General features: G+C 39.3%; 1 protein-coding gene across 1 annotated transcript in view; it reads right to left on the bottom strand.

The window, feature by feature from the left end:
* Window positions 1-12502, bottom strand: part of ZMYM6 (zinc finger MYM-type containing 6) — a 41504-nt gene that overhangs the window by 8634 nt on the left and 20368 nt on the right. Inside the window, exons 10-13 of the mRNA XM_017518024.2 lie at window positions 11246-11425; window positions 9498-9645; window positions 7711-7845; window positions 6556-6593 (exon numbers count right to left, since the gene is read on the bottom strand). Of these exons, the coding sequence (XP_017373513.1) occupies window positions 6556-6593; window positions 7711-7845; window positions 9498-9645; window positions 11246-11425 (501 nt within the window). The remainder of the gene's footprint in view (window positions 1-6555; window positions 6594-7710; window positions 7846-9497; window positions 9646-11245; window positions 11426-12502) is intronic.

The following is a 12502-nucleotide window of genomic DNA, read 5'->3' as shown; positions in this document are numbered from 1 at the left end:
ATATATATATATATATATATATATATATATGTTTGGGCCTATTTCTGAATTTCTTGTCTATTGGGTTGTCTGTCTATTCATGCACCAGTACCAACTGTTTTAACTATGTGGCTTTACAATATCTATAGTTTTCCTATAATTTCAATATGTGGAAACTTGCTCTTCACCTTCTTTATTCTTTTCAGAATTTCATTGAAGGTTTTTGAGCCGAGGAATGACATGATCTGATTTGGGTTTTTAAAAGATCATTCTGGCAACAGTGTAGAGAAAAAACTGCAAAGGACAAAAATGGAAGCGGGATGACAGGTAGGTCATTGCAATAATCCAAAAGCATGATGATGCTCAGACTAAGAAGGTGGTAATGGGGGTGGTAAGAAGTAGGGATCACTGGAGAGAAGTCTGGGGGGGGATAAAAGGGTTCTGTTTTCGACATATTATTTGAGATGGCTGTTAATCATCTAAGTGTAAATGTCAAGTCGGCAGCTGGATACATGAATCTGGAGCTCAAAGGTCAGGGTAAGAGAAATAAATCTAAATAAATCTAGAAGGAATCAACCACCATCTAGAGGGTGTTTAAAACCACAGGACTGGGCCAAGCAAAATGGTTCACACCCTGTAATCCTAGCACTTTGGGAATCTGAGGTGGGAGGATGGCTTGAGACCAGAAGTCTGAGACGAGCCTGGGCAACATAGCAAGATCTCATCTCTACTAATAATGTACAAAGAGCCAAGCATGGTGGCATGCCACTGTAGTCCCAACTATCAGGAGGGTGAGGTGGGAGGATCTCTCAATCCTGAAGGGTAGAGGTTGCAGTGAGCTGAGATCACACCACTGCACTCGAGACCCTGTCTCAATCAATCAATCGATAAAACCACAGGACGGTATGAGTTCACTAGAAATAATGTAGACTGAGAAAAGGGCCAAGTATGATGTCCTGGAATCTGAGTGAAGAAGGTATTTCAAGAAAGGAGGAAAGAGTGACTGTGTTAAATACAGTAAATTGACCAGATTTGGCAAAATAAAGACTGATAGCAACATGGACAAGACCAGTTTCAATGCAGTGATGCAGACAGAAGCCTGACTAGGATGACCTAAGGAGAGATAACAGATAAGGGGGCAGACGCGGCAAGAACAGGCTACCTTTAGAGGAGTTTTTCCATAAAGAGCAGAGAAAAGGGGTAGTTGCTGGAGGGCCATGGTGTTAAAAAAGGATTATTCTCAGATAAGATGTAGGACTGCATATTTTTGTGTTGATGAAAATGATGAGTAGAAAGGGGGAAAATCCAGAATACACAGAGGACACCTAGAAATCAATAAGAAAAAGATAATTCAACACAAACATGGGGAAAAATTAAAAACAGGAAATTCAAATGACCAAAAACAGAAATGTAAGCAAATCTACTGGTAATTAGTGGCACACAAAATAAGACAACAATAAGATGCCACCAAACAGATTGGCCAAAAAATTTTAAATATGATAACATTAAATGATGGTAAGGCTGTAATATATGGGTACAATCATAAGTGTTTTCTTAGGAATAAAAATTGGAACAGCCCTAAAAATGAAAATGCTCTTTGACCCAACAATTCTACTCTCCCATTTCTACACATCTGCACACACAGAAGGAGACATATACAAGGATATTCACTGTAGCAGTCGTTTTTATTTACTCATTTATTTTGAGACAAGGTCTCACCCTGTCACCCAGGCTGGAGTGCAGTGGTGTGATCTCAGCTCACTGCGGCGTCAACCTACCTCCTAGGCTCAAGCAACCCTCCCACCTCAGCCTCTTGAGTAGCTGGAACTACAGGCTTGTGCCACTATACCCAACTAATTTTTTGGTATTTTTTAATAGAGATGAGGTTTCATCATGTTGCCGAGGCTGGTCTCAAACTCCAGGGCTCAAGTGATCCCTGGCCTCCCAAATCACTGGGATTACCGATGTGAGCCACCACACCGAGCCCCAAAGACTTTTTTTTTCTTTTTCTTTTTTGAGACAGAGTCTCACTCTGTCACCCAGGCCAAAGTGCAGTGGTGCAATCAAGGCTCACTACAGCCTTGAACTCCCAGATTCAGGTGATTCTCCCATCTTAGCTTCCCAATAGCTGGGACTAGAGGCACTTGCCACCACACATAGCTAATTTTTTGTATTTTCAGTAGACATGGGGTTTTGCCATGTTGTCCAGGCTAGTCTCAAATGCCTGAGCTCGAGATCTGCCCATCTTGGCCTCCCAAAGTTCTGGGATTACAGATATGAGCCACTGTGACCAGCCACAGAGATTTTTAATAGTGAAAACCTGGAAACAATCTAACGTTCATCCATAGGACAACGAATAAATAAAAAGTGGTACCTATAGGCAAAACATTACTATAATCAACAGGAATGTACCAAACCTACTCAGTATCAACATGGATAGATTTTTTTTAAAACAATATTAAATATTTTCCATGGATCTATACCTATGAAAGATTACAAGATGGTCTAAAAGAACACACATTAAACTCATAATAGTAGTTGCTTCCAGGGATGTAAAGGGAGACTAACTGATAGTAGTGATTAATTTTTTAAAAAAGAAGAAAAAGGTAGGGGAAGAAACTGAGCAAATAAACCAAATCTAACAATGGTTAATTCTGGATGGTGGGAATATCATAGAGTGGTGGTTGGCAAACTACGGCCTGTGTACCATGTTCAGCCCACCATCTGTTTTTGTAAATAAAATTTTATTGGAGCCCAGGTGCGGTGGGCCACACCTGTTATCCCAGCACTTTGGGAAGCTAAGGTAGGTAGATCATGGGATCAGGAATTCAAGACCAGCTTGGCCAAGATGGTGAAACCCCGTCTCTGCTAAAAATACAAAAATTAACTGGGCATTGTGGTGGGCATCTGTAATCCCCGCTACTGGGGAGGCTGAGGCACAGAACTGCTTGTACCTGGGAGGCAGAGGTTTCAGTGAGCCAAGATCACACCACTGCACTCCAGCCTGGGCAACAGAGTGAGACTCTGTCTCAAAAAAAAAAAAAAAATTTACTGGAACACAGCCACGCTCACTCTTTAATGTATTATCTATGGCGGCTTCTGCACTACAATAACAGAGGAGACAGAGTCTACAGTTACAACCATAAAGCCTGCAAAGTCTAAAATATTTACTATCTAGACTTTTATAGAAAAAGTTTGCTGAGTTTTACAGATTTTCTTCTTTGTACTTTTCTATATTTTTCACCTTTCCCAAAAATTTAAAACCATTTAAGTAACTTGAGGGAGATTCACAACAAAGTCCTCAGAGAAACCAAGAAAAGATTCTAAAACTGTCAGGTTTTTTTTTTTTTTCATGTCATAAGAGTGTTACATTATTTATTATTATACTTTTTATAGACTAAAGTAAAAATATTAATCAGAACTATTCTGTAACACAGTTTAACTGGTGAATTATAGAAATATTCCACATAGGGAAAACATATATAGGGCAGCTACATGAAATAGGAGGTGTATTTTCCTAAAAGACTAAATAATTCAAAACTAATATAATTCAAGACTAATTATCTCATACATGCAGAGGAAAGACGCATTCTCAAAGTATATAAATCTATAACTAATATAGAATGTTTTTATGAATACATGTTAATACTTATTATGTAAGAATATATTAATACCTTGATTATACAATTGTGTGGTTATTAATAATGTACAACACAGTGATTTATTATGTAATTTAAAAATATAATTTAATGCACAATACATAATATACAAGTAAATACCAAGTTAACTTAATGACAGTTCATTATCTCATGTGGTATACTGCTTGAAAATAATTAAGGAGAAATTATGATCACCTTCCAATAACACAAAAAATGAGAGAGTTAAGAGACACTAAATTAGGACAAGTTATCTCTCCAGATTACAATGAAGGCTGGTCTGATTCTGTGGAAGACTTTTGCTAAAGAATGAATCTAATTTAGTTTGTTTTTTTCTTTCATTTTTTTTTTTCACTGAGGATTTCTTAATATGCAGACACATTTTAGCCTTGCCACCACAAACAGCAATCCACATTTAGATCACCTTCAAAAATAGTGCTGCTGAAATATAGTCAAAAGCCTATGGTAGTCACTTTACTGTTAGTTGTGCCCAAGGCCCAGACTGATTGCTAGGACCCTCTTCCAGAGCTGCCTTTGTTTTTCTAATTCTAGCAAGACTTCCTTTATTAATCCATGGGGGACAACCCAAGCAAATATTCAATATCCCCTTCATGAGCTCTGTGCAAATCTACCTTCTGTTCTACTTTCACAGATTCTTTATTAGCAGGTGTTATGTTGTCTTCCAAGTTAAAGCCTCTTTAAATTATGGTAAAGCTGAAATGATAGCCTTGGAGTTAGCAGATACAGCTTGCCAGCTCATTTTTATATTCCTAAAATCTTGGTGGGCTTTAAAATCAGACAGCCAGCCATGATTTGTAGTAAATCTTTTGTCTCACTGTCACCTCTTTTCAAATCAAAATCAAAATACTCACACCTTAGCACAAATGATAGATTGCCCTCAGGGGTACATAATGGCAGCATTGATCTTGCAACTTGTATTGCGAGGATTTTTTTTCCATTTATTCCATTCTCATTGCCTGCTTATAATTTTTGTGAACTAAGTGGCATACCTGCTTTAATACTGCTTTTGATTTTTTGAGCACTACTGCAAATATTCTGCAGGACACACTCTCCTAAATTAACAGCATGAGATAACACAGCAGTGGTTTGAGCATCTTCATAGATTTTTTTTTTTTTTTTTTTTTTGTGGAGTCTCACTCTATCACCCAGGCTGGAGTGCAGTGGCATAATCTCGGCTCACTGCAAACTCCACCCGCCAGGCTCAAGTGATTCTCTTGATTCAGCCTGCTGAGTAGCGGGGATTACAGGTGCCTGCCACCACATCCAGTTAATTTTTGTATTTTTAGTAGAGATGGGTTTCAACATCTTGGCCAGGCTGGTCTTGAGTTCCTGACTTCAAGTGATCTGACTGCCTTGGCCTCCCAAAGTGCTGGAATTACAGGCATGAGCCACTGTGCCCGGTTACTGTTCCATTTTTAAAGTTCACCAGAATGCGATTCTGTAAACTGCCACAGACATCCATTCCAGAATCCCAAATGGCCCTTTCCCCATGGTCAGGATCCTTCCTTCCTTCCTTCCTTCCTTCCTTCCTTCCTTCCTTCCTTCCTTCCTTCCNTTTTTTAATAGAGACAGGGTTTCCCCAACTTGGCCAGGTTGGTCTTGAATGCTAACCTCATGATCTACGTGCCTCGGCCTCCCAAAGTGCAGGGATTACAGGCGCAAGCCACCGTGCCTGGTCTCCTTATACCACATCTAACTTTTGTTCTAAAGTTATTAAATTTGGGGGACATTTTTAAGCACTAGCACCACCACTTAATATAACACTTAAATGACACTGTTCTACAATATGAAAAAGTTTTAATTATATCAAGAGCAAATGTTAAGACAGCAGCACAAGCTGGGTGCCATCAGCTCACGCCTGGAATCACAACAGCTTGGGAGGCTGAGGCAAGAGGATCACTTGAGACCAGGAGTTTGAGACTAGCCTGGGCAATATCACAAGACCAAGACCCTGTCTCAATAAAAGAAAAAAACAAAATAAGCTGGGCATGGTGGTAGACACCTGTGGTCCTAGCTCCTCAGGAGGTTGAGGTAAGCGATCACATGAGCCCAGGAGTTGCAGTGAGCTATGATCATGCCACTGCACTCCAGCCTGGGCAACAGAGCAAGAACTTGTCTCAAAAGAAAAAAATAAAACACATAACATAACAGTCACCAAAAACATTAACCCAAGACCCGATAGAGTACCATGTGACACTGATGAAGGATGATGGAAATTTTGTTTTCCTGCTAAAGTGATGCTGATACAGGACAATGCCATAATTTGCAATCAGGCTGCCAGACTTGAAATTATGCATTTCTTGAACATTTCTTTTAATTTTGAGAAGTCTCACAATATTTCAAATTTGAGACATAAACTGGAAGTCTAAATATATTTTTACTTTGCACTATTTTCAGACTCACATAATTCAAAGTTGCATAAAACAGGACTATACTGAACTTTCGAAACTTCTAAAAGGAAAATACTTGAATACAGTATAAGAGAAAAATAATGTAGTCTTGTTATTTCCAACCAGGTGGAATTAACAAGAATTTAAATAAATTAAAGAACCTGAGTACAAATAATAAATCAGGAACGCATTCTTACTAATGATCTAAGATTAAACTGTAAGATTCAAAACAAAAGCGCACAATATATTACTACACTTTTTTAAAGACTAAGCTTGCCACTATGAATAGCAATCCACATTTACATCATTTTCAAAAATAGTAATTGCTGCTGAAATATGATCAAAAGCTTATGCTAGTCACTATACTGTTACTTGTGCTCAAGATCCAGATTGATGACTAGGACCGTCTTCCAGCAAACAGAAAAGTATTCAGATATTAGAATGCTATATCCAAAGTGAAAATAAGCCCAAGTGGCATTATCAAGAAAAGTATTAACAATCAAACTCACATCTTTAATGATCTTTGCTGCCTCTTTGGTAACTGCACCTGTTGTAAATTAAAATAAACATTATTATTCTTAGAATATACAGAAGTAAACACGGAAACCAAGAAGTTACTTTCTTCCAATTAAGCTGAGCTAGAGACTAAACCAGAATTTCTCAGAAAAATGGTACAAGGAAACTCTGCATCAGTATCACCCAGGGTGCTTAGTAAAGGTAAGGATTCCTGAGCCCCAACCCAATCCAACTGTATTAGAATTTCTGGCAGTAAAGGAGTAGGATATTTAAATCATCTGGGCTCTTAAAAAAATACCACTTCCAGGGGAATGTTTCTGAGCCTACTCTGGCTCAAGAGGCTGCCTGATTAAAAGAAAAAAAATTATACAGGCGTGGTGGCCTATAATACCAGCACTTTAGGAGGCCAAGGCAGGAGGATCACTTGAGGCCAGGAGTTCTAGACCAGCCTGGCCAACATGGTGAAACCCCATCTCTACCAAAAATATAAAATCAGCTGAGTGTGGTGGCAGGCACCTGTAAACCCAGCTACTCAAGAGGCTGAGGCAGGAGAACCGCCTGAACCCGGGAGGCAGAGGTTGCAGTGAGCCGAGATTGCGCCACTGCATTCCAGCCTGGGCGACAGAGTGAGACTCCGTCTCAAAAAAGAAAAAAAAAAAATTAACAATTGAAAAAAACAAAACACTTCCTTTCCCACCCACACCACCTTGCTTGCTACCTACTTCCCTGTTGAGGGGCGGGGGAGGGATGCTCCCCTACATCAGGTAAGGAAAGATATTACTAATAAGAACTATTGGCCAGGCGCAGTGGCCCACACCTATAGTCCCAGCACTTTGGGAGGCTGAAGCAGATGGATCACCTGAGGTCAGGAGTTTGAGACCAGACTGGCCAACATGGTGAAACCCCATCTCTACTAAAAATACCAAAATTAGCTGGGTGTGGTACTAGGCACCTGTAATCCAGGTACTTGGGAGGCTGAGGCAAGAGAATCGCTTGAACCCAGGAGGCAGTGGTTGCAGTGAGCTGAGATCTCGCCATTGCACTCCAGCCTGGGCAACAGCAGCAAAACTCCATCTCAAAAAAAAGAACTTAGGCTAGACAACACTCACTTCTATGGCTTAGCCAAATGCCATTATATCAAGTCACACCTTTTAAAACACTGTTTCCTGTAGATGAGGCAGCAGGTATTTGTGCCAATGACACCACACTGGTTATAACTGGTGTCGTATTTGTCCTCGTGGAAGGGAGCTCCATCACAGCAGTTTTCGCCTTAGAAATATTTACTGATTAAAACAAAAAGTTAAGACCTGGAATAAGCAAAAGGGTCTCTCTCTCACACACACTCAACTTACATACACACGCAAAACCCTGTTTAACAACTAGGTGTTCAAGAAGCAATGCAAATATCTGATTCTGTATAATGTTAGGTTGGGTAATTCTGTTCAGATTAGTGTTCATTAGGATTTAAACAGAGTCCCATTCTATAAAATTATAAACCTCGAATGACATTTATCAGGTGAAAACACAGGTGTTGGATACAGTGGCACCAGCCTGTAATCCCAGCTACTTGGGAGGCTGAGGCAGGAGGATCACTTGAGCCAGGAGTTCAAGACCAACCTGGGCAACATAGCAAAACTTAGTCTCAAAACAAAAAAACAGGTATTAGCTTCAGGATTCACTGGGCTGTTTTATTAGTGACTATTAGAACTTCTAGACCTAAGTTTGCATCAAATAAAAACTTAACCTGAAAGCTTTTATAAATAAATTAATGAGGGAGCCATCCAACCCCATAACAGTGGTTTTCTCAACACATAAAACGAATATTCTACCAGCAACCTGACTGGTTTGGGGGAATGGAGGACTAACACAAAAGATTAGCACAAGGCATTTATAATTAAGGTAAACATTAATAAGACTGCAAAGGTAGGCAATGGCCAGCCTGCAAGGAGCCAAAGCTCTGTCAAGTAGGTAGCACCACAGGCTTTAATCAGAGAACATAATGCCAACTGTTTTTTTTTCTATGAGAGAGACAATATCAGTCGGTCACCCAGGCTGCCATGGTATCATCTCAGCACACTGCGACCTCTCTCTCTCAGGTTCTAGTAATTCTCATGCCTCAGCCTGCTGAGTAGCTGAGATTACAGGCATGCACCACCACATCTGACTAATTTTTTGTATTTTTAGTAGAGATGGGGTTTCACTATGTTTACCAGGCTGGTCTCGAACTCCTGGCCTCAAGTAATTTGCACGTCTCAGCCTCCCAAAGTGCTGGGATTACAGGTGTGAGTTACCACGCCTGGCTACCAAATGTTTTTAATCTAATACTAAGAAAGAAATATTTAGGAGAGCTACTTTATGAATACACCACGGATCTATCTACTCACCTGGATAATCTGACCACATTAGCCGTCCTACTTGCAAAATTATTTTATTCTTAGCCAAGATAAACTTTGCTACCCATGAAGAACTGGTCTATTTTATATTTTCTGAGATAATTAATGTGTTGTTCTTTTCTCCTTGCCCATAAGCAAACTCTGAATCAAATTTTACACCAGTCACAGCAACTATATTAACTATGATCTCCCTTTGCCCTGATTTTCTATTTTTATTTCTACTTTATTAGCTAAATAGTATATATCCCTAGTTTAAGTTATGTACAGACACATTCAATCAAACTCAATCAAATCTAATTTTCCTATAAAAATTAGTGCATATACATTATTGTCTTTTGGTGTGCTTCACTATCAGAGCAAAAAGCACTAGAATTAATTTTCCCTCAAGGAGAAATCTTAAAGACTTCTTAAAGAAAATTTTAAGGAAATTCAGGCTATTTGAAGCCAGTGAAATTTTGTTTTTATTATATTGTTTACAACTGTGTGTGCTGATAGTATCCTACAACTGACATAAAGATCCCATCAGCTAAGTTTAATTTTACCTTTATTTTGTGGAAGAGTGTCATTCATAATTTGCTGATGACAAAACTCCAAAACACAAAATAGGTTACAGAAATGTTTGATGTTGCCTCGCCACTTTATGGACTCGCTTAGTTTACCCTGTCGTTTGCAACCATCACACTTGGCCATCTGAGAAACAAACGTTAGACAAGAAAGGCTTAAAACCATAAAATAACGAAAAGATAACGATCATGAAAAAAGGCACTATAAAAACAGGATACATGAGTCAGTTGAGACTACAAAATGTAAAGTTCTTACCTTAAAATACTGATTTTTAAAATATACATTTAATTATTTGTCTCATATAGATGCCCTAAATCAAGATAACATAAAAACTGTGGCCTGTAATCCCAACCCTTTGGGAGGCCAAGGCAGGCAAATCACTAGGTCAGGAGTTTGAGACCAGCTTAACCAGCATGGTGAAACCTGTCTCTACTAAAAATACAAAAATTAGCCAGGGGTGGTGGTGCATGCCTGCAATCCCAGCTAATCAGGAGGCTGAGGCAGGAGAATCACTTGAATCTGGGAGGCAGAGGTTGCAGTGAGCTGAGATCGTGCCACTGCACTCCAGCCTGGGCAACAGAGCAAGACTCGGTCTCAAAAAAAAAAAAAAAAAATTGCTCTTCTGTTTTCAAAATTACCAATAAAGGAATCTAAAGACAGGTTCATAACCAGGCATGGTGGTGCACGCCTCTAGGCCCAGTTACCCAGAGGCTGAGGCAGGAGAATCGCTTGAACCCAGGAGGCGGAAGCTACAGGGAGCCAAGATCTCGCCCCAACCTAGGCAACAGAGCAAGATTCTGTCTGGAGAGGGCGATGTGGAGAGGGGTGGGAAGAAAAGATACACGATGAAGAAAAAAGTTAAAAAAATATATAGGTTCAACTTAAAAAAAATTAAGCAGCAGCTTACAGCAGTTGACATAATATGGGCTTTGGAGTCAAAGATTTCTATTCATTCAGCAAATATTTAATTAGACATCCTTTGTCTTAAACACTGTGACTGGTCCTAATTATACAATCATGAAAAATATATTACCCTCCCGTGACAATAAAATTCTATTTTGGGGGTGAAGTAGACAAGCACACAGTGATTTCACCAGAGTTATAGATGCTGTCTTGCTGTCACCTACCAGCTTCCCGAAGAGCATATTACTTGACATCCCTGGACCTCTCTCCTTTTCCTTATTTATAAAATGGCAATAATATACTTACCTCTTGGGACTATGGAAAGGATTAAATAAAATAACACTTGTGGAGCAGAAGACATGTATTAGTGGTTCAATTAACTATAGCTACCAGTTAGCCTTTCAAAAAGTTAATCTTTTTTAAAAGGAGGTCGTAATGATTGCCAGTTATTGTCCTTCAGCCTAGGAAGTGAGACGAGGTCTGACTTCAAATTCCTCAGAGTAGCCTGAATGAGAGAGCCACTTCAGGCAACATTATATGAAATTCTAACCTGAAAGAAGTCGAATAAGGACAATGTGGCTTATAAGAAGACAAAAATAAAAGGAACTTATCCAATCAACAACAAAGTCTACAGAAATCCTATACTCCTTTTATCCCAAAGACTTCATGTTTATATTCAATTGAATGTTTCTATTATAGCCCATAACTTATTTTATCCAGCTCTAAACACCAAATTCTTCTTCACAGTATCTGAACGTATTTTAAATAGAAAACAATTGGCACTAATTTCAGGAAGGCAAAAAAAGTGTATCATCACATTTACCTGATAAAACAGAACTGTAAATTTAGACATACAATCTTCACAACAAAACTCTTCTAACTTGCCCTCCAATCGATTTTCTACCAAATTCGGGGATGTCTGTGAACAATAGCTGCACATCTTACAGTAGTTTCCCCATCGTTCCCCAAAGTCACGGGCAGAGAGGAATTTGCAAACTGAGGATCAGAGGGATGAAAGGAAGAAAGATCAAATTTACATTAACTTGGAGAAGGTAAAATAAATTTCTGTGGTCTTAGATATAAAACTTTAAGTTACTTTCTAAATACTTAAGTAATTATTTGCCTGTAGATTATAGGACAGTCTCTATATTCACAAACCAAACTTATACCACCTTTTAAATATACTCTAAATATTAGGCCATTTATATTTAGAAACATTCAGAGGTATAAAAGTTTTTTTTTGTTTGTTTTTAGATGGAGTTTCGCTCTTGTTGCCCAGTCTGGAATGCAATGGCATGATCTCGGCTCACCGCAACCTCCGCCCTCCAGGTTCAAGTGATTCTCTTGCCTCAGCCTCCCGAATAGCTGGGATTACAGGCATATGCCACCATGCCTGGCTAGTTTATTTTTAGTAGAGCAGGGGTTTCTCCATGTTGGTCAGGCTAGTCTCGAACTCCTGACCTCAGGTGATCCTCCCGCCTCAGCCTCCCAAAGTGCTGGGATTACAGGTGTGAGCCACCATGCCTGGCCGGTATAAAGGTTTTTTAAGCCGAGAAGCAGCGACTGTTTTAAGTTCCTCTTTACAAATGAGTGCCAGAACAAAAAGATCTCTGATGTCATAGCTAAACTTATGAAGAGATTTATTAACACCACTGATCTAATCATGTTTACAGTTTTTTATCACACTTTAAAAGACGAACTTTCAGCCAGGTGCAGTCGCTCATGCCTGTAATCCGAGCATTTTGGGAGGCTGAGGTGGGGGGATCACCTGAGCTCAGGAGTTCAAGACCAGCCTGGACAACATGGCGAAACCCCATCTCTACAAAAAGTACAAAAATTAGCCAGGCATGGTGGCACGCTCCTGTAGCTTCAGCTACTTGGGAGGGTGATGTGGGAGGATCACTTAAACGGGGAGGTGGAGGCTGCAGTGAGCCAAGATCATGCTACCATGCTCCAGCCTGAGCAATAGGGCAAGACCCTGTCTCAAAAAATAAATAAGCAAATAAAAATAATGAATAATAAGATTAACTTTAAAGTGAATTAACTATAAACACAACTCAAAAAAACTTTTTTTTTTTTT

This window comes from Cebus imitator, unplaced genomic scaffold (genome assembly GCF_001604975.1).
Source record: "Cebus imitator isolate Cc_AM_T3 unplaced genomic scaffold, Cebus_imitator-1.0 Scaffold657, whole genome shotgun sequence".
Classification (NCBI taxonomy): Eukaryota; Metazoa; Chordata; class Mammalia; order Primates; family Cebidae; genus Cebus; species Cebus imitator.
Note: the sequence above shows the minus strand (reverse complement) of the source record. Positions and strands in the feature narration are given on the sequence as shown.